Here is a 22,045-nt window from a genome sequence, read left to right as displayed (position 1 = left end):
AAGCAGTGTTCCTTCTGCAATGCAAGCCCTCAGAACAAATATCAGATGACATTTTAAGTGTAACATTTCTTTTTGTGTTACATCTATAGTTGGTGTAGTAATTACTCCATATGCAGGCTATACAACATCAGTAGGTAGAATAAAAATAAAATGGAATACAAATTTTACTACTTTTATTCTCATTGATTTCAATGGGGCTTTGGATCAAACCCTATTGGGCAGAACCAGTAGGTAAGCTCTGGGAAAACAAAACAAAAACCAAACAAACCCCAATCTCTGTATTTGACTTTTAGTGATGCTTAACAACCACACATTAGTCAAAGACAAGTTCTGTAACCTTTTCATTAGCCCATTTTAAAGCAACACCTTGATTTAGATCCAACACTGTTATTAACAGACATCTCACTGAAAATGACCAAGGACTATATTTTTCAATTTTGACAGAGGTATGCTAAAGGCATAAACCAAAAGTGTATTTGGATGTTTTGCCTCCATTTGATTGCTAGTTTACTTGTATTTGAATATCAGTTTTCCAGCTAATTAGAGAACACCACTGATCCCATTATAGAAAAAGTAGTGTTCCACTATTAACTGCAGTGCCAATGCCTTTATAGATAGGCTTCAATTATTATCTGCATTTGCACTGAAACAACATTAGTATATATTTCGGATTTTAAACTGCACAGAATCCAATTTTTAAACACTTTTGTATTAAACACTTTCCCTTGCTATTGTTAGATTTTCTGTGACAAATTATGCCTTTCATAGATTATCCTTTTAAAACCACACTAAACTTAAAATACACACAGAGCTTGAAAATGCTGCCTGTCTGTGGCAAGTCGGAATCTTTTACAGGCTATTGTCATTAACGTCTTCATTTAAAAAGAAAAAATAAAATGTACTCCTTATGGTTACAAGGGTAATACTGCACACAAGGAACAACGTTCTCATGCAAATACGGCTTAAGTCTGCAGGTGGACAGCTCCAGAATCTGTCACTGCTCAGAGCTTTTCCAAACTGCTGCAAATGGAAAACTGAATTTACTGTTCCTACTCAGAACCTTGTGGGCAACAGAGAAACTCACAAGAATCAGGTCAATTTCATTCTGCTGACCCTCTACTAAGACCTAGCTCTCTCCCCTCTCACCAGCCATGCCACCAGAGAAAGTGATCCCAGCCCAGTGATGGACTAGGTGCCTTGGTTCTCAGAGATTACCTGCAGCCAGACTCAGGAAGTAATGGAATTGGTTACTACCATTTGCAAAGAGTTGCGAACTATGGGCTTAATCCTCACTATGTCTTAACATAATGTTGCGTAGAGCTGAGAACTGACAGGGAGCAAATCGTGTCTTCCAAATCCTCAGATGCCCAGGCCTGGCATAAATTATAGCGAGGACAGCTTTAAATGATAGTGCTGGCAGAAGACCTCTCACCAGCAGAGAATCCACCATAGTGGAGTCTCCTTCTGCCATGTCCTCTTCCCCCCTCCTCTTCCCTCACCTGCCTCTTTTCCACAGTAAGACGATCCCCTTTTGCTGGGTGGTGCATCTCTAGCAGAGACAGCAGTAGTCAGAGAGGAAGAGGCCACAGGAGGCAGAAGAGCTGCTTCTGTCAGCTTTACACTGGCTGAAGATTCCCCTGACAGAGAGGAAGTTTTCCAACAGAAATCTCTAGCTGGTGTAATTTCACTTTGCACTGTATAAGGGCTGGATCCTCTGTTCCTATTAGCCAGCAAGGGACCATTAAGATGATCCAACCTTTGTATCACCTGAACTTAGTTAGGACCCTCACTACCAGAAGTTCTGGCAAGAAGATGAAACATCGAATTTTCCTTCACAGGGGACAGAGAAGAAGGCCTTCACCAACTCTGATTTCTTTTTCAGCATTAGAGGCAGATGATGGGTGGCATTGTGTTCAGGGGTGTGAGAGTGCTAGCTGTAGTACCCTGATCACTAAGATTGCTACACCATAGAGATGGCTACAGGTTCAGCTGAAAGCAGTTAACCACCTTCTGTTGGGGGGATTACAAGCACGTGAGTGGTAATTACTAGGCTACTGACACAATTGGCAGTAACTGGGAGGTGGGAGGAACAGGTAGCAGGTGGGAGGAGCTCAGTGAGTGAGCTGCATGGAAAGCTTCTGATGCAATATGCCTATGTCATGTCCTGCTTGCAAAAGAACTGTGGAATAAAAGGTACATGTGGTGAAAGGGAAACAGCCTGTGCATGTTTATGACCACCAGACAATGGGAACAAGGCAAGGCAGTGTGGCACACAGGGTAGCTGAAGAAGTGCCCTCTGACAAGGTGACTGATGAACAGCTGAACTTCTGGGATCTCCTTTTGGAAGAAGATCTGTCGCAGCACTCCTTGGTCCAAGGACCATTTCTGACAGTCCATCACTGATTTGCTTAGCCTGTCTACAATTGTTTCACGCTGAGATAGATTGCACTATGATCTAGGTGAGAAGTGCTGAAAGTATGTATTACCGAAGCCAGGTCATCATCAGCAGTGACAAGCAGCAGTTTTCTAGCTAGTTCTTACAGACGCTGCTATGTGAAAGTTCAGCTTCAGTGCAGAGTCCCGAACTGCAGACTAACAATGATTTGTGGCTGTGCATCCTTAATCAGTGGAGGCCATACTATGGCTGTAAATTCTTCAAAACTATTTCTCTTCTATTTACAAGTAAACTTCCATCTTGTTAGGGCTCAGCTTCAACCAGCTATTCTTCATGCATTTGCTGATCTTAGCCAGATACTGGGATAATGAGTTCTCCAAGCTGTTATTATAGGTTGCAAAAATGGGACAGATAAGTGCATATTATCATCATATGAACCCATGAAGTCCCCCCCAGGTTCTCCTAGTGGATATATTTAAATATTAAATAAGTCTGGGAAGACACTTGAGCCTTGTGGGTCTCCACAAGCAAGGGGTGGTGCAATTCTCATCATTATCTTCTTAATGCCTCTTTCCCAGAAAGAGTTAACTCATTTTAGTGAGTTTCCTTGGAGCCGTGCCATTTCTCGCAGAATGGATACGAGTAGCTTCTGAGTGACTGTACTGAATGCTGGGGAGAAGTCCAGGAATATTAAGGTCAATTCCCTCTTTAAATGGGGGGTGAACAATCTCAGTCTAAAGAGGACTCAACCGATCAAGGCTCTCCTTTTGCCTGCCTGCCTAAGCTACTTGGCCATGGGTCTTCAAGGTCACTCTCAGAAGGTCACTCACCTAAGTCAATGGCAAATCTCCCACTGACTTACAAGATGCAGGATCAAGCTGTAAGTCATTAAAACTGAGCACATTCACAGTTAAAGCTACTATTCTGCTTTTTACTCTCCTAGCAGTACTCTAGTTGCCTCTGTAATACACACTTCTTTGTGCTCTATCCACTATACAAAAAGAAACATTAAAATAATTTTAAAAGGCCACAATCTACTTAAACACAAGTCATTATCTGAACAGTACCACCATCTAAACATACCGTAACTGAGATACTAAAGAAAGTGCCTTTTCTCTGTTTACATTTTGTCTAGTTTCCCTGTATTGTCAGTCAGTCTTCCCTGTTTGCATGGGGGTTTTTTTGGACTGCACAAGGGAAAGAAAAACATTTTAAAAATAAAAAAGTGTGATTGTAAAACCACAGGGAACTGGCAGGGGACTCAGCCACATTTCCTACCTGAAACTACTTTTAACATTTTTTAATAATATCTAAAATTTCAAATTGTCAGTGTCCCTTCCTTCTAAGGTTGCCCATGCAATCTTTACTCTGTCTCATACAGTGTATGCATTACAATGTATTCTTTAATTACATGGTTATATAAATATATTTCCATAGGAAATAAACTGGATACTGATCTGTGAATGAAGCAGCTGAATTATATTTTTTTTACTTTCATTGTTCAATGAGTGGTCCCCTGGTCTCATTCATTACACCAGGTCCATTCAATATAAGTGACAAAATCTGGTCTCAGTTATAGCAGTGTAAATTCAAAGTCCCCAGCTTTCAAAAGATTTACTCCATATTTACATTTTGGAATCTGCAATCACAACTTGGCCCAAAATCAAACACTGATCTAGACAACTCCTGTTTCATTCAGTACATATTGTCTGTGTATTGACATCCTGATCCCTAATCATGATAGTAAGTTAAGCACATGCATAAGTGTTTGTAGGATCAGGCACTGACTGAGATAGGTTCCTGTGGAAGCAGTGCGAGAGACTGCATATGTAAAAGGAAATCATCAAAATATGTGCAACCGCAATATTAACACTGCCTTACACATGCATGCTTTTTTCTTCAACCTTACTATTTTGTTAACATTGCTCTTTGTATGGAGTTTCCTAGTTTTTCTTTTAAAGGAAACTTGTAAAACAAAAATTCCATAATATGAAACTATGATAGACAGCAACAGAATACTGTGGCCTGTACAACATATGCATTTCTACAGAATCCTTGCCTCTAATCTGTGAATTAGGCATAGTAACATAAATTCATCTCTGGTATAACTCCATAGAAGTCACTGGAATTACATCAAGAATGAATTTGGCTCACTGCATAGAGTTGAAGTCAGAGTGGCTCAAAATAACTTAGTATTTGTTGATTGATGTAAAAAATTTTAACACAGTATTATTTAATTTAGTCATTAAGTATTTAGCTACTAGTGGAATTCAGTTATATTCAGTATGATAATATGTTCGCAATACAGGATATTTCCCTATATCAGTTCAATTGGAAGCTTTAGTAAGTTTGTCTCCTGGGTTGTTAGAAAGATGACAAGTCAACAAAAGATACCATTGTATTTCTAAATGATAGAACAGAATGTATAATTACACACACAATGTGAAAATCAACAGGGTTTCATGTAGGAATTATGTGAATACATACTCACTTGCATTTTTGTTCTGCAATTTCCAATACGGTGTTTTTAAAAGTTTTTGTTTTTTGTTTTGTTTTTAAATTGGAGGCGTCCATAACTAAATTCCCCACTTTCAGGGCCAAATCCTCAGCCTTGTGTGTTCTGGTCCCTGTGCAAAACTCTGACATAGCCATAGCCTTCCCATATAGAGAGAGATGGAGCTAAAGAATGCTGCACTCCAGTGATCCCAGGAGGTATAATGGTCCTTAAAGAGCTATTACCAACTGCCATAGTTTAGAGCAGCCCTAAGGCTGCTCTAAATGACATTGGAAATGGTGTAAAATTGGCCTTAAGATCACAGTCACAAACAACTCCTTTCCAGCTCCCTGTTGAGCTGTGCCCAGGGCTTACTGGGCATAGCCGAGGATTCAGCCCTTATACTTAATATTTTCTTACATATGAAGAATACTATATTTTAGATCTTTATAAGCATTTGTTCATACAGTTAAAGAGGAAATGAAATACTGTGAATGAAGTACTTCTCCCCACAAATAACTTCACCTTAAGCAAAAGCTCACTCTTAACTAGAATAAGAATTTACACATTCTAATACACTGTAACAATCTAGGATTTACATTTATTTCTCTATAAATGGATTTTCACCATATCGAAATGCATTGTAAGCCTCTGTACTGAAATTCAGGAACAGAAGTGTGGTTTTGTTTTGGGTTTTTTTTTGGGGGGGGGGGGGAAGAGGAGGGAAGGGGAGTTAACGGGGTTAAACAAATACTTCTGTCTTTAGCCTCAGGTATTCCACAAGAGAAAAAGAAACAAAGAAGTTCTGATTCATGTGACAATTGTATAACTCGTTTGACAACAGCATTTCATCTTTTCATATCCTCTCTTTATTTTCAGTATTTGCTTTTCTCCATCAAGTAAATGTAACAAGATGAAACTGGAATATAGGGTTTAGAAAAGCTAAATGTTCAATATTTGAGCTTAAATTCAAATGGCAAAAAATATTTATTCAAAATTCAAGCTAGTAAGGGCTACTACATTACAGACATGACCACTCCCTTGACAGTTTGGATGTATACACAGGACCACATTTTAACCTTCAGTTAAAACTAAAAGCCCCAATGAAGACAATGGGATTTCATGAATGTAAGTGAGGACTTAATTTTGACCCACTGTGTATACCCAAAATGTTGTATTTAATTACTATTATGTACCACATTTTATCTACATATTATTATTTTGATCAGTTATTAAGACAAAAACATTAATAAACAGTTTAACTAGAACTGTAAAGAAATTAAAATTGGGCACCCTAACTTAAATCAGATGTTTAAGTTTACAAAAACTGAAAAGCCAAAAAAAGATGCAGAGTTAATATAGATATTTTACAGCTGTTCAATAAGGTGAAAAAATATTTTATACATACTCTAGGTTATATTCTATATTTAACTGGGGTGCGAGGTGTGTGTAAAAGAGGAGAGAACCACATTACAATGGACAAGAAGGACGTTAGAATCATAGAATATCAGAAAGGGAATATTTTGTTTTCCAGAGGTCAAGTGTTTGAGAATAAGTTAAAAGCTTTGAGAAGCTGCAGAAGGAGCCAGGGCACTCAGCCTCTCCGGCATTTGGACTGCAGGGCAGGAAAGCCATGGTGCTCTGCTGTTCGACCTCCGCCAGCAGCCTGTGTGCAGCTGCCAGCATGGAAGACTCTTGTCAATTTTGCTTTCACCCTGCAGGCAGCAAATGAAATCGACAAGAACCTACCAGGCAGGCAGCCTCGTTTTGATTTTCCTAATGGAAATAGACATTTTTTGACAAAATTAAAATTCTCCCATGGACAATTTGGATTTTACAAAAAGGGAATTTCCTGTTGCAAAATTATTTTGACAGAAAACTCCTGACCAGCTCTAATGTTAAGGTCTGATGGAACACAAAGAAACAGTACATGCTACTGGCACAAGAGAATAATTGTTTACAGAAGGAAAGAGAAGCCTTGGCTCTAATTTTAAGCACAGTATGAGGTGTTCTCTCTTCTAAAGTTACTGATGAGCAGTTTTGTTCACAGCATAAAAGAATGCATACTCACTTGCTCCAAAAACAGTCAAATAATCCCATTATCAAGGAGAGAGAAGATTACTGTAATCTCCGGCCCCTCGTGGGGAGCAGGAGGGCATCAGGTCCTTCTAGATGATGGATGACACTGTACACTAGACGTCAGAGGCTCCAAATACTAGACATAGGGTCTAGCACCTAGTGAAACCCAATATACTCCACCAGCTGTCTCCAACTGCCACACTCCTTTCAAGGTACCCAGATACCCTGCATCCCTGGCCTATTGTTGAATATGACTGAGTGCCACAGACCCTTTCTCCTCTTGGCAGCCTATATCCCTCCATTCATGAGGAAGAAGAGCACCAGGAGAGTCACTATTAACAGTTCATGATATAGCCCCCTCTGCTGACCTATGACTGTTCAGCAGATTCATCACACTGCATTACTGTTTGGTGGTAGAGGTAGGGTTCCTTAAAATAGCAAGAGGATCCTCTTTAGGCACCTTAGGAGAATGTGGCTTTTCTTTCTCTGCCCGAGAGTCCGGCCAGGAAGAACGAAGGCTTGGGGTCTCACAGGACATGTGACCATGTCACCTGGTATTGGAATCCATCTTAAACCTGGTGCTTTTCCATTTAGAAGGAGGGGTGGGGACCCAGAGATTCCTGTCTTGTGCCAAAGCTAGATAAGGGGGTGGAAGAGAACAAAGGGGGTTCCAGTCATGAGAAATGCCCTAGTTACCTCCTGAGCTGGAGCGAACAAGGACTGTACCAGGGGAAGGATTGGGCCCAGACTAGGAAGGAGTCCAGTCTGTGAACGAAGCTTATTGGAGATTTTATTTGTTATCAGTTTCTTTATGTATTAGGCTTAGACTTGCGTGGTTTTATTTTGCTTGGTAACTTACTTTGTTCTGTCTGTTATTACTGAGACCCACTTAAATCCTACTTTTTTATACTTAATAAAATCACTTTTGTTTATTGTTAGTATTAAGTAATTAGTACCTGGGAGAGCGAACAGCTGTGCCTCTCTCTCTATCCATGTTATAGAGGGTGGACAATTTATGAGTTTACCCTGTATAAGCTTTATACAGAGTATAATGGATTTATTTGGGGTTTGGATCCCATTGGGAGCTGGGTGTCTGGATGCTAGAGACAGGAGCACTTCTTAAGCTGTTTTCAGTTAAGTCTGCAGCTTTGGGGCACGTGGTTCAGACCCTGGGTCTGTGCTGGAGCAGACTGGTGTGTCTGGCTCAACAAGGCAGGGTTCTGGAGGCCCAAACTGGCAGAAAAAATGGGCTCAGAGGTAGTCTCAGCACATCAGGTGACAGTCCCAAGGGGGTCTCTGTGACCAAACCCATCACAGTAGAGTTCCTTAAAATAGCAAGAGGATCCTCTTCAGGCACCTTGGGAGAATGTGGCTTTTTTTCCCTGCCTGAGATGGGAAGGCTGAGGAAGCAGTAGTAGAAAAATACACCAGCTGGTATTCCTTCAGCATCCAGGGGAATGAAGAAATGGCATTAAGGAGTTCACTCCAACCCCAGCCTGCACAGGAATGCATGACTGGCTGTCGAAATTCCAGAGGACCCCCAACTGGTTCATTTCTCAAGTTGCTAGAAGTTATGGGAGCATAACATATGGCCAGCAACCAACTGTCTTTATATTCATGCTACCTTCCATCTCCTACATTTCCATTTCCAGACTCCATAACATGGACCTCACACAGAGTCTGAGATAATGAGAGACATCAACAACAGAGAAGGAATTAGAAAGCGAGCCAACAGGCCCCAAGTAACACAATTCTCCCAAAAAATAAAGCTTCATTCATGCCGCTGATTTACCATTCTCCAACCAGTTGATTTAAAAAAAATTAACATCGATATTTTCAGTAGCTCATTACAACTACGAAAAAAAATCATAGACATGCCAAAACAAAAAAGCCTTGTTAGTAATAGTGAAGACTGTGAAGTGTTTGTACAAACAATATTTACCATTACACACATTTAAAAAACAAAACACTAAACCCCACAGAAATCATTAGCTATGGTTAACTATACAATTCAGAACCCTACTTTAAAAGACCATTAATTAACACATACCTATATACAAACAAAGCTTTTCTGTGTAACACTGGACAAAAAGTAAAATTGGGTTCAAAAAAGATTTAGTTAAGTTAATGGAGGAGAGGTCCATCAGTGGCTATTAGCCAAGATGGTCAGGGATGCAACCCCATGCTCTGGGTGTCCCTAAACTTCTGAATGCCAGAAGTTGGTACTGGACAACAGGAGATGGATCACTGGATACATTGCTCTGTTCTATTCATTCCCTCTGAAACATCTGGCACCTGCTACTGTTGGAAGAAAGGATACCGGTCTAGATGGACCATTGGTCTGACTCAGTATGGCTATTCTTATGATCTTAACTCTGCCTTGTAATGATGTCCTGAAGAAGAAAGAAGAAACTGAGATAACCTTACCCATCCGTAATCATTGTTTCATCTCAGTGACCAACACTAGGATACCTTCTTAACCATTCTGTAACTGTGCCAGCTCTGAACATTATTGTAAGTACACCATCCACATTAAAAAAATCCTGATTAGAAAAAGAACCCTCTTAGCACAAAACTTAGAGCACACGTGCAATAACAGGACCGACAAAAAATAAAATATCTTCATAAGCACTACCACAGACTAACAGATGAAGCATCTGTAAACACAGAGTCTGATTTTGTAAACATGAACCCAAGTAATTTTACTCAGGTGAATGACTTCAGTGGGAATGCAACTTTACTCACCTGTGTAACTGTTTGCAGGATAAATCCAAAAGATTTAGCTAAACAAGCTAGAAATTTATTTGTAATAAACAAGTTCTTAATTCTTTTCTCATGCTAAACTAAAAACAAATTAATGTGACAAATCAGCACAAGCAAGAACATCAATATTTAAAATCAAACTCCCTCCTTAACTTACCTTCTTTTGTCCCAAGTATTCCAAGGCATATGTTATGTCACCTAAATCACTGATTATACTTCCTTGGAGCATGCAGGCACAAAGGGTCAAGACAAGGACAGAGTTGGCAGTAAATTAAAGGTAGAGTTTTATCTCTCTCTGGTTTTTGCTTTCATTTGTGTATATCAGAGGTGGGCAAAACTACGGCCTGTGGGACCGTCCTGCCCAGCCCCCGAGCTCCTGCCCCAGGAGGCTACCTCCGGCTCCCTCCCCTGCTGTTCCCCCTCCCCCATAGCCTCAGCTCGCTCACTCTGCCGCCGGCGCAATGCTCTGGGCGGCAGAGCTGTGAGCTCCTGGGACAGCTCAGCTGCAGAGCCCGGCTTGACCCGGTGCTCTGTGCTGCATAGTGGTGGCGGTGGCATGGTCCGGCTCCAGCCGGGCGGCGCGGCTGTAGCACCACCAGCCACCGGTGCTCCAGGCAGTGCGGTAAGGGGGCAGGGAGCGGAGGTGTGGATAGAGAGCAGGGAAGTTCAAGGTGGTGGTCAGGAGGCGGGGGTGTGGATAGGGTTTGGGGCAGTCAGGGGGTTGAATGGGGGCAGGGATCCTGCAGGGGGGAGAGTCAGGAAGGATGTGGGGGTTAGATCGGGGGGGCAGGGGCAGTTGGGGCAGGGGTTCCGGGAGCAGTCAGGGGACAGGGAGAAGGGGTAATTGGATGGGGAAGGAGTCCTGGGGGGGGGGCGACAGGAACGAGAGGAAGGGTTGGATGGGATGGCAGGGGTGGTCAGGGGACAGGGAGCAGGGGTGTGTGGATGGGTCAGGGTCCCGGGGGGGCCGTCAGGGAACGGGGAGGTTGGATGGGGCAGGAGTTCCCCAGGGGGGAGGGGGGCACAGCAGTTAGGAGGTGGGGGCCAGGCCACGATCCCCTCCCCTAACCGACCTTCCATACAATTTATGAAACCCGATGCGGCCCTCAGGCCAAAAAGTTTGCCCGCCTCTGGTGTATATCAAACTTTTCAAACTACACCTCTATCCCAATATAACGCGGTCCGATATAACATGAATTTGGATATAATGCAGTAAAGCAGTGCTCTGGGGGGGGGGGGAGAAGAGGGAGGGCGGCTGAGCACTCCGGATATAACACAGTTTCACCTATAACGCGGTAAGATTTTTTGGCTCCCAAGGACAGCGTTATATCGAGGGAGAGGTGTATTTTAACCATTAACTTCCAAACTGGAATTGCTTCTGAATTGTTTCTAGGTTTTACTCTACTACCTCAGTTTTGCCCTCCAGTAAAGAAGTCCTATTAGCCAATAGATCACACAGACTCAAAAGAATCAATTTTTGAGTCTAGCCCCTGAAAGCCAGAGAATTGTCTTTAGAGACGCTCTAGGGTGAATCTCTATCAAGAAAGCACACAGCTTTGTCTGCAGCTAAATCATAATAGGGATTAGGAGAGGAGTGAGGGGCTCTTTATACCATTTTGTTGTCATAGAGATTTCTAATTTTCTGCAAACCTAGTAAGTGTGATTCTGAGCTCATTTACACTTATGTAAAGCCAGAGTAACTCCACTGAAATGATTGGAATAATAATGGTGTAAAACATTTGAGAGTGAGCACAAAATCAGTCCCCATATCTTCTGTTTACTTTTAGGAGCCATTATGAATTAAGGCATAGTAGCATGATTGAACTGCATCTTGATCATACGAACAAAGTAATTCTAAGATAAAAGGACAGCTAAGATTCTTTAATCCTGCTGTGAACTTTAACTTGCAAATAAAAGAATGTTTACCCCCCACCCCAAGGGACTGCATGAACTCAGACAGCTGACACAAGTGAAATGGAAATAAACAAGAGATGCTTGAGCCCGTGGGCTGAGCTTATCGGAGCCTGCACCCCTAAACATATAAAGTTCCCATTGCTGCTGGCTCTAGGAGCTGCCGTAGAAACAGGAAAGGAAGACAGGCAACATTCAAGAAACTACCTACTCCTCTACCTTTAGAAAGAGGCAAGAGTAGTGTGAGGACAAACACAAAAGCCATGCTTTAAAAAGCAGCTATCAGAAAACTCCCTGACCAAGAAGTTGCTATCTTTATTAAGCTCCCCACTGCAACACATCCTCTTGGATTGTTTCTACTGCTCTTGATGATCTGCATCCTTTTTGCAAAATGTCCCATTGTGAGGCACCTATTACATTCTGCCCCTTTTGCCGGATATGGTTGCCATCCGTGGCTTGGTGTCTTGCCACAGAAAGCCTATGCTGTGAAAGCAGAGAGTGGGGGCAGAACTACGCAGCCATCTCTGCCCGTACTGCTCCTCTCTTCTCTTTTCCTCTCCCCCGCCTACTCCTGTGCTCCCCACACATCCCAGACTAGTCTGAGATTTGTGACAGCCCTACAGGTTAGGAAACTCTGTACTAGAGGCACCATCTGCTGGAAAATGTAAATATTTTTAAAGATGAAACAAAAATTCAATATTGTAAATATCTCCCCACAACCTCTTTAGAACAAACTACAGGTGAAGGAACCTAGAAATATATATAGAAAATACAAGACCCAGTGTGGTTCATTAGCTGTGGAACATCACCCAACATCCTGTACAATAAACGTCCACATAAAATATTTTAAAACAGATTCCCTGTATCTGTTGTATCTTACTGAGTGAGCAATTGAAAGCTCTCTCAGGCCTGGCTCTCTGTTCAACATTCACGTAAGTCTGACTTTTATTTAAATTTTGGAAGGGAGAGGAACATAATATTCTAAAAATAGAAACCTTAACGATGTTGGCTGTCTAACCATTAAGACAAAAGGGAATTAATGAAAAATGTGTTAAATGTTTGGTCATTTTCTGAGTCAACATTGTTTATGAAAGAAAACAAATTGTGTGGTCATTATTATCCTCTTTGCCAGAAGTAAAATAGACAAAGTCTCTTTGCCTGTGATATCCAAGTGCATAGCCAAAAAAATCTTTGGTGCTCTCATTTCTGAAACCCTACAGGAAACCTATCATTACAGAGTGAATCTGAAGTAACTCCACTGACTTCAAAGGAATTAGAGATATGAGGCTATTTACTCGTGAGATCAGAATCAGAGCCATAATTTTTCTTTAGAAAGCAAATGTCATGCAACTATACTTAACTTCAATTGTCATCTGCATCTAGCTTAATAATCAGAAAATGGGCTTTTCACAACAATCGTATTTCAAAATGAAAGTATAATTACATTTAAGTCAAAGCCACGCAATGATGGACTGTATGTTTATGTGTAACAGCAAATTATATACTTTTAAGCATGTCAAAATTTTCAAAATAATTAACCATTATAATAATTCTACTGAGGAAGTTGTGGTAGGAAGACAAACTCCCTCAGGTCATTTTTCAACTAGTTCATGCTATCTCACATAATGTGATACATATTGTATGCATTGCACATTTTTTCAATTCCTTCTTCCATAAAATGTCATACATTTTAATATCTTTCAAGGGAAGATTGGCTATATTGCTTCACACACTTAGTTAAAAAGTAAAAATCAGTAGCGTAGTGAGTGGCTCATGGAGCTGGTAATGAATGGGGAAGTCTTTCATCTGTATGGCACTGTCTCAAACCCCGCTTAGATTAGTAGTGACAAAGTCATTACCATCAGATGGTTGATATGAAATGAGTTCAGTATGTCAGTACAATTCTTAATAGACAGGTATCCAAACAATTTAAAAAAAAAATCAAAGGAAAAAGCTTTGTCAGAAGTTTCTGAGGAGGGCAAAGACTGAATGGCCAAGGAGATCGACCAGAGCAACGTAAGGGAGATTTCACTGTCTATGTGGCGTCTGTTTTATGATTAACTAGAAGCATTCTGTATCCAGTGCTTCCAAACTGGAACCTTCCACAAGCACTTGTCTTCTTAAATTGTAGGTTCTTCAGGGCAGGGACAATGCCATCTGTTGTGTTTGTACAGCACCTAGTACAGTGAGAACTGTAGGTGCTACTGTAAAATAAGCATTAAGTAATAAAAATATAAACAATTCACATACGAGGGAAATAAAAAAAATCCCCATCTTTATTCATACCAGACTACCTCAATTTGGCAAAATATTTACTTCCATTTATTATATTAATTTCTAAGCTACCCTTTTCACAAAATAAAGTCTGCAATGGAGAGTGTTTAGTTGCTTGAAATAAAGCAGAAGAGTACTTAAATAACTCCCTTTCTAATACATTAAAGTTAATCAATTATTTCTGCATTCAAATTTCCATTATAGTTGTAAAAAACACAAAACAGGTCTGTAAAATATAATTATAGGGAGATACTGCTACATAGAGTTTGCTAAATCAAGACTAATGCTTTTGTTTCAAGGATCTGTTTGTGTTTTAGCTTCCTTTAAGAAAGATCTTTTCATTTAAATGTCTTGATCTGTGTAGCCATATTCATATGGGAGAGAAACAATGAATGGAATTAAATTAGTCCTTATTTAAGATGTATTTGAAACTGCCTGAAACTAATCCTGTTGATCAGCTCCACAATTTCTAAATTAGCTTGAAAGCAATTTCTTTGATATTCACAAATTATAAAACAGCAAAATTAATGCATATTTCTTACATTTTAGACCATCTGCTGACCTCTACTATTCCACTTAAATATAACTATTGAGGTGCAATTTTATACACTAATGAAATATGCCACCTTGCATTCTAGAAAGAGAAACAACATCTGTATCTCCCCAAAAACAGACATACGGAACTGCATATTAAATCTCCAGTCCAGAAGATACCTAGGCCCATGGAGAGTCCCACTAAGTTCAGTTAAATTCCGCATAGGCACCAGAGTCTGCACTTGCAGAGTTCCTTGTGAGTTTAGGACTTTGTTAGCTTCATTCTGGGCTTTGTGCCATTAAGACATAGCTCTGCACTGGGGAGATGAAGAGTCACGCTGCCCAACAGGTATCACTGGAGATATTCTGCCAGAGAGGCAGAATTCCTCCCAGAGACCCCAGTGCACAGGGGGAGCAGGCACACTGCTACACCTCTTGAAGGGGTACAGCATACTCCCCTACATCCATGTGACTGGTAAACTCCACTGGCCAACACATGGAAGAGCGGAGCCATGACTGTCTTCTCTGTGCCTCTTCCCACCCACTTTGGAGTAAGGTGGGCCTCCAAAGGAATAGTAAGAGAACAGCCTCAGTGCTTTGTTGAGCACAAGGACTGCAGTTATGCATGACCCCTTCATGTAAGCGCCCTTTCTAGTAACACAGTGAGGACGTATGCTAATAGTGTAATAACTTGGAGGCAATATATAAGAAATACAGTTCAGTATGAAGTCTTTGCTGAGGAGTACATTAGGAGAGAGTCAAGGGAATATTTGCCAGAACTCACATATCTCCAAATTATTGCCAGTGGGAGGTTCACAAGTTACTGTTAAGGTCAACAAACTTTCCCTCAGGTCCCTTTACAATAAGTTGAGAAAAAAATCAAGTAATATAGCTGAAATAAAAAAGGTCTTATTTAAGAAGTTTAAAAGAATCCCTTAATCCAATTTATGTTCAAGATTACAGATAATAAGAAAACAGAATGTCTCTTCTAACAATACCATTGAGAAGAGGCTGTCCTTCGTTTAAACCCCTTGATATGACTGCATTGTAAACGTCTTCGGGAAATCCAGTCTTGCATAATATGCCTTCACAAGTTGCTTTTATTGGTGCCTGAAATGCAAGACAAAATTTATGTAATACTTGCAATCCCATTCAGCTGAGAAACATTCCACTTGGCGTAAACCCCGTTTTGTTACCACACCGTCTTTGTTTCTAAATAGTTGCAATTAGAAGCCTGAGGGCAAAGGGTTAATCTTTTTGATAACTGGAAAGGAGGGAACAAATCCCACTTGTCTCGTAAGATCTAAATAATACACAATCTTGATTCCTCTAACAACTGAACATTTCAACTAAAACAGTCATTGAGACTGAAGTGGAATCACAGAGGAGACCAAAAACATTCCTTCTACTGGAAATAAACGTTGCACAAAACTGATCACCAACTTTTTCAGACATGGATATGTTACTTTTGAGAGGAGAGATTTAACCATCAGTTTAAAATGTTTGGTTGTGGGTACTTTTCTGCGTCTGCATTCGCTCAATGGCTAAATAGCTGGGAGAAAAAAAATCACAAGTGCAACATTTTAATCAGTTGAACCTATATTTAAACAGAGATCACAGAAAGGCCACATACTTCTACTACAATCACCTTCTATGAGAAAGGGAGAAGGAGATATTACTAAATCAGTATAACACAGCAATATATTAGCCACTGAAACTGAGTTTACTATCTCACTTCTAAAAAAAGCCTTTTCCAAATCACACATCATTTTCACAGTTTGAAGAAAATAATTTCCACAAAAGACATTTAAAATGGGTATTTTCACTTTTCTCCTTTATTTCCAAGCAGGTTTTAAAGTTAAAGAGTTAACCTATCAACTATGCAGAGTCATCAGTAACCACATACAATTCTATGAGGCAAAGAACTAAGGTTTTCTATTTGGTTCATTTTTTATATTAGTGGCACACATATAGAAAAATTCTAGTTTACATGTGGCCAAATAATACCGTATGGTTACAAACAGTCGTGCTGTTTAAGCCACAGTGGCATCTTTGGTATGATCCTAGTACTTTGTTTAAAATAATGTATCAAACAAAAGAAGAAGTGTTTGTGATCATAATAGAACAACACATTGGACTCCCCTTAGATCAGTGGTTCCCAAACTTTAACATCCTGTGAACCCTTTTCACTAAAATGTCAAGTCTTGCAAACCCCCTCCTAAAAATGAATATTTCCAGGGATTTTCTCCTTTACCGGAGTATAAATTATGAAAACAGTGATCTTGGAAATATAACATTTGTTTTTATTACACAGTATTATTATTATTAATCATTACAGTATTTTTATTACATTATTGAAAATGGCAACATTCTTCCAAGATCTCACTTTCATAGCTTGTATCACTTTGAATAAGCCTGTTATAAGACAAGACTCCTATGTTTCATCAAGGAGTATCTGATGTGAAACAGCATGAGGTATTTAAGAAGCCAACTCAAAGAGTTCCTCCTACACAAGCATTCAGGTCTTGAGCAGTCCAGGCAAACAATGCACGTTACAACAAAGCTTAAACTTGTTCTTCATAATAATTTTAAAAATACTAACTGCCTATTAATTTAGAAACAGCAAAAAATATCCACCTCCCTTTCCATTTCTTATAAGGAGTCTTGAAGTTTAAAACTCCTCAGTGTGATAGATATGCTTGCTTTGATCTGCCTAGCTCTTGGAAGTCCAGGGGCTCCCGGCTGCTGGGCTCATGCTGCCCAGGGTCCCTAGGGACAGCTCTGTCTGCAATTAGGGAATTCGCCCCCCCCCCAGCCCCCCCGAGAACCTCTTGTAACATTTTGCGAACCCTTAGGGGTTCATGAACCCCCATTCGGGAACCACTGCCTTAGATGGTCTTATGGGACTCAAACATATTCATTTTATGGCTCTCGGGTTTTTTCACTCATTAGTGGGGATAAATGTACCAAAGTCTTTTTTTCCCATTGGCACATATTGGTAGTCAGCATTCCAACTCCCATTACAAGAATTTTATCACTTGGAGAAATTCTTGAAGTGTTCAGCTGAGCCCACATCCAACTGATTCTGGTTCATTTCAAGAGTTGTACCAGAACAGCAAATCTGTCAGCATACTGCAATTTTATTTTTAATTAACCTACCATCCATTTGTGAGGTAGTACATTTTATCAGAGTAAGCACCTGTAAGAGGGCTCCTAGTTGTCAAGTGTGTCTGTGTCCAATTAACTTTAAACTGTGGACTGGATTTAATTGTGACTTAAAGTGCACCACAGATCTCCCAGCTATGCACAATTACTTACATGCTTTTACACTTTTTATAGACAAAAATGCTTAAAACAAAATTAAAACGACAAATGCATATATATATATATATATATGCATTTGTCGTTTACATTTTGTTTTAAGCATTTTTGTCTATAAAGTCTATATATAAATAATGTAAGACTGCAAACAAAGTTATAACTCTAAGTTATGAGGGACCTGTACTGAAAGCTCAGCTAAGTATCATATTTATAAATGACAAAGATGTTTAGAGGTTTTTTTCAATATTGAAAAACTAGTAAATCAAAAATAATTATGACTGAATCTTCCTTTTTTCCCAGCTTTATAACTCAATTAAAATGGTTTCATATAGCTTCCATAATTTAAAAAAGGAACTGTTTAAACTACTGTGCAAGGTGATCTCAAAGCAAACGTGATAGGGGGGAAAAAGGGGGGGGGAATAGTCTTTTATGGTATCCTTGAAACAAATAAATCCAGGGTGGGCAATTGAGTAGGTAACAGGATTTTTAGAAGTCTGCACTGATGTGCCTGGGAACCCTTCAGCCTTTCCAACAAGCTATATGTACTAAACAACTCTTATAAACTGAAACAATGCCCAATGAAACAAAGACTTCGGGACATGAATAAAGAGGCTTCTTTATTCCTTCATTTGCAAGCCCTCAATTTTATCCAGAAACAAAAGGCAGTAGCTGGTCCCAAAAACAGTCCATTGTAAACATTCTTTGGGAATAAAACCCCAAGGGGAGGCAGAATTCTAATGCTTAACAAAACCTGTGTTATGCATTTTCAATTAAATAAAGTCATAGCTTGAGCCATGGCAAGATCTGGGTCATATCAAGTTCAGCTCAGAAGTATTAAAAATCATTGCTGGGTTTAAAAGACAATATCTTCCAGAAAAACAATCTGAACTAAAAGTATGAAATCTTATGATCAATATTGAAATTTGTTTTCCTCCCCTTACTGTCTGGGCCAAATCAAGAAGGAAAGGGAGTTTATAAGGCGTATTGTTGTAATTTACAGGGTTTTTCCTGTGACTAGCACAGTCCAGAAGACCACCTCGAGCAGAATATAATATTAACTGCATATTCATCCACAAGAGGAGATTACTGAAACATCTACCTTTTAATACAGAGCAATTGCACACAATGTTACCAATACAAATCCGTCTGACTTTAAGGGGAGTTTTAAAGCCTGGAACAGAGGCAACACTTTGAAAATTTACATCTAAGGCTATATCTTCACTGCAGCATTAACCCAGCCTCTTATCTGGGCTTTAGCCCAGCTCCCTCTACCATCTCCCCACCCCTCCAAAAAAACAAAACAAAAAAAACACCAACTTTTTACCAGGGTTTGGAGGTGCTTTAAGCCCTAGCTAGTTTATCCAGATGGGGGCATAGGTCAAAGCCCAGGTTACACTTGAACTCAGACTAGAACCCAACCACTCAGCACTGAGGATGCAGGCTAAGGGTACGTCTACACTACGGGATTATTCCGAATTTACATAAACCGGTTTAGCAAAACAGATTGTATAAAATCGAGTGTGCGCGGCCACACTAAACACATTAAATTGGTGGTGTGCGACCACAGTCCGAGGCTAGCGTCGATTTCTGGAGCATTGCACTGTGGGTAGCTATTCCGTAGCTATCCCATACTTCCCGCAGCCTCCCCCACCCCTTGGAATTTCCGGGTTGAGATCCCAGTGCCTGATGGGGCAAAAATCATTGTCGCGGGTGGTTCTGGGTAAATGTCGTCAGTCACTCCTTCCGCTGGGAAAGCAACGGCAGACAAGCATTTCGTGCCTTTTTTTCCCTGAATTGTCCTGGCAGATGCCATAGCATGGCAATCATGGAGCCTGTTTTGCCTTTTGTGACTGTCACCGTATGTGTACTAGATGCCGCTCACAGAGGCGATTCAGCAGCGCTACACAGCAGCATGCTTTTGCTTTTGCATGATAGCACAGATGGTTACCAGCCATATTGCACCATCTACCATACCATAAATTGGTAATAAGATGATCGTGGCTACCAGTCCTTTTGCACTGCACCATTTGCTGCTGTCATAAGTGCCCCTGGCTGAGATCAGCCAGGGGCGCAAAAGCCAAAATTGGGAATGACTCCCTGAGTCAATCCCTCCTTTTTGGGATCTAGAAATAGAATCAGTCCTGCCTAGAATATGGGCAAGTGTACTAGAGAACCACTGTATCATAGAACCAGAGAGCACAGCTGCTCTGTGCCAGATCCTGCAGAAATTATGAGCTGTATGCTATTCACAGGGGGTGCTCCTGCAACAACCCCACCTGTTCATTCTGTTCTTCCCCCAGCCTTCCTGGGCTACCATAGCATTGTCCCCCCACTTGTGTGATGACACAGTGACTTGTTAGTGAGAAATGAGTGGAAGGCAGCCTCCAGCTGCTATGATAGTCCAGACAGGACATTAAGCAGTGTGTAGGAGAGGAGCCCAGCATCCCACTGCTAGTCCAGGGGCAACTGAATCTTTTCTTTACATATGAAGGGTGGGGGCTGATGGAGCTCAGCCCCCTGTTGCTATGATGAAGACGGTTACCAGCCATATTGCACCATCTACCAGGAAAAATTAGGGCCAGGCGCCCTTGATCGACCTGACGGATGCTAGTCAGCATGGTTACCAGCCCTTTTGCACTACCCCATGTGCCAATAGGCTGATGATGAGGACGGGTACCAGTCGTTTTGCACCATCAGCCACCCATGGCGGGGGGGGAGCAAGGATGTTGGTGTTGAGTGCTGCAGCATCGCGTCTATCTGCAGCATTCAGTAAAGATAGGGTGACACGTAAAAGAGTCAAGAGAGGATTGTTTTCCCTTTCACTTCTGGGGGTGGGTGGGGGGGGGGTGCGTAAATTGCCGAGCTATGCCCTGACCCACAGCGGACACTGTGTTTGACCCTCGAAGCATTTGGAGCTCAGCCAAGAATGCAAATGCTTTTCAGAGAGACTGCAGGAACTGTGGGATAGCTTGAGTCCTCCAGTCCATGAGTGTCCATTTGATTCCTTGGCTTTCCGTTACGCTTGTCACGCAGCAGTGCGCTGAGTCCCTGCTATGGCGTCTGTCTGGAGATTTTTTAAAAATGTTTTTTAATTCGTCTTCTGTAACGGAGCGCTGATAGAACAGATTTGCCTGCCCTTACAGCGATCACGTCCACATGGTCCATGCGGGAGCTCTTTCTTTATTTTGATTTTTAACTGCATGACCACACGTGGTGATCGGAGCTCCACGCTGGGCAAACAGGAAATATTCAAAAGTTCGCGAGGCTTTTCCTGTCTACCTGGCCACTGCATCCGAGTTCAGATTGCTGTCCAGAGCGGTCAGTGGTGCACTGTGGGATACCGCCCGGAGGCCAATACCGTCGATCTGCGGCCACACTAACCCTAATCCGATATGGTAATACCGATATTAGCGCTACTCCTCTCGTTAGGGAGGAGTACAGAAACCGGTCTAAAGAGTCCTTTATACCGATATAAAGGGCCTCTTAGTGTGGACGGGTGTGGCGTTAAATCGGTTTAATGCTCCTAAAACCGGTTTAAACGCGTAATGTAGACCAGGCCTAAGTCACTCAAATGCTGACAGTCTGACTCCACTTTTCCCATTCCTGCCCCCAAAGATAGATAAGTTCTCCCACAATTGAACAAAGCAAAGAATATCTCAGCACAAAGAACAACAGGATATGCCCCCAGGCACATAGAATCTCAGGGTTGGAAGGGACCTCAGGAGGTCATCTAGTCCAACCCCCTGCTCAAAGCAGGACCAAACCCAACTAAATCATCCCAGCCAGGGCTTTGTCAAGCCTGACCTTAAAAACCTCTAAGGAAGGAGATTCCACTACCTCCCTAGGTAACCCATTCCAGTTCTTCACCACCCTACTAGTGAAAAAAAGTTTTTCCTAATATCCAACCTAAACCTCCCCCTCTGCAACTTGAGACCATTACTCCTTGTTCTGTCATCTTCTACCACTGAGAACAGTCTAGATCCATCCTCTTTGGAACCCCCTTTCAGGTAGTTGAAAGCAGCTATCAAATCCCCCCTCATTCTTCTCTTCTGCAGACTAAACAATCCCAGTTCCCTCAGCCTCTCCTCATAAGTCATGTGCTCCAGCCCCCTAATCATTTTTGTTGCCCTCCGCTGGACTCTCTCCAATTTATCCACATCCTTCTTGTAGTGTGGGGCCCAAAACTGGACACAGTACTCCAAATGAGGCCTCACCAGTGCTGAGTAGAGGGGAATGATCACATCCCTTGATCTGCTGGAAATGCCTCTACTTAT

General features: G+C 41.2%; 1 protein-coding gene across 1 annotated transcript in view; it reads right to left on the bottom strand.

The window, feature by feature from the left end:
• Positions 1-22,045, bottom strand: part of CDH2 (cadherin 2) — a 185,998-nt gene that overhangs the window by 149,952 nt on the left and 14,001 nt on the right. The window contains exon 2 of the mRNA XM_045006439.1: positions 15,449-15,560. Coding sequence (XP_044862374.1) covers positions 15,449-15,560 — 112 coding nt within the window. The remainder of the gene's footprint in view (positions 1-15,448; positions 15,561-22,045) is intronic.

Source organism: Mauremys mutica, chromosome 2, assembly GCF_020497125.1.
Source record: "Mauremys mutica isolate MM-2020 ecotype Southern chromosome 2, ASM2049712v1, whole genome shotgun sequence".
In the NCBI taxonomy this organism is placed as follows: domain Eukaryota; kingdom Metazoa; phylum Chordata; order Testudines; family Geoemydidae; genus Mauremys; species Mauremys mutica.
The sequence above is the reverse complement of the archived record's forward strand: the minus strand, read 5'-3'. Positions and strand labels throughout refer to the sequence as shown.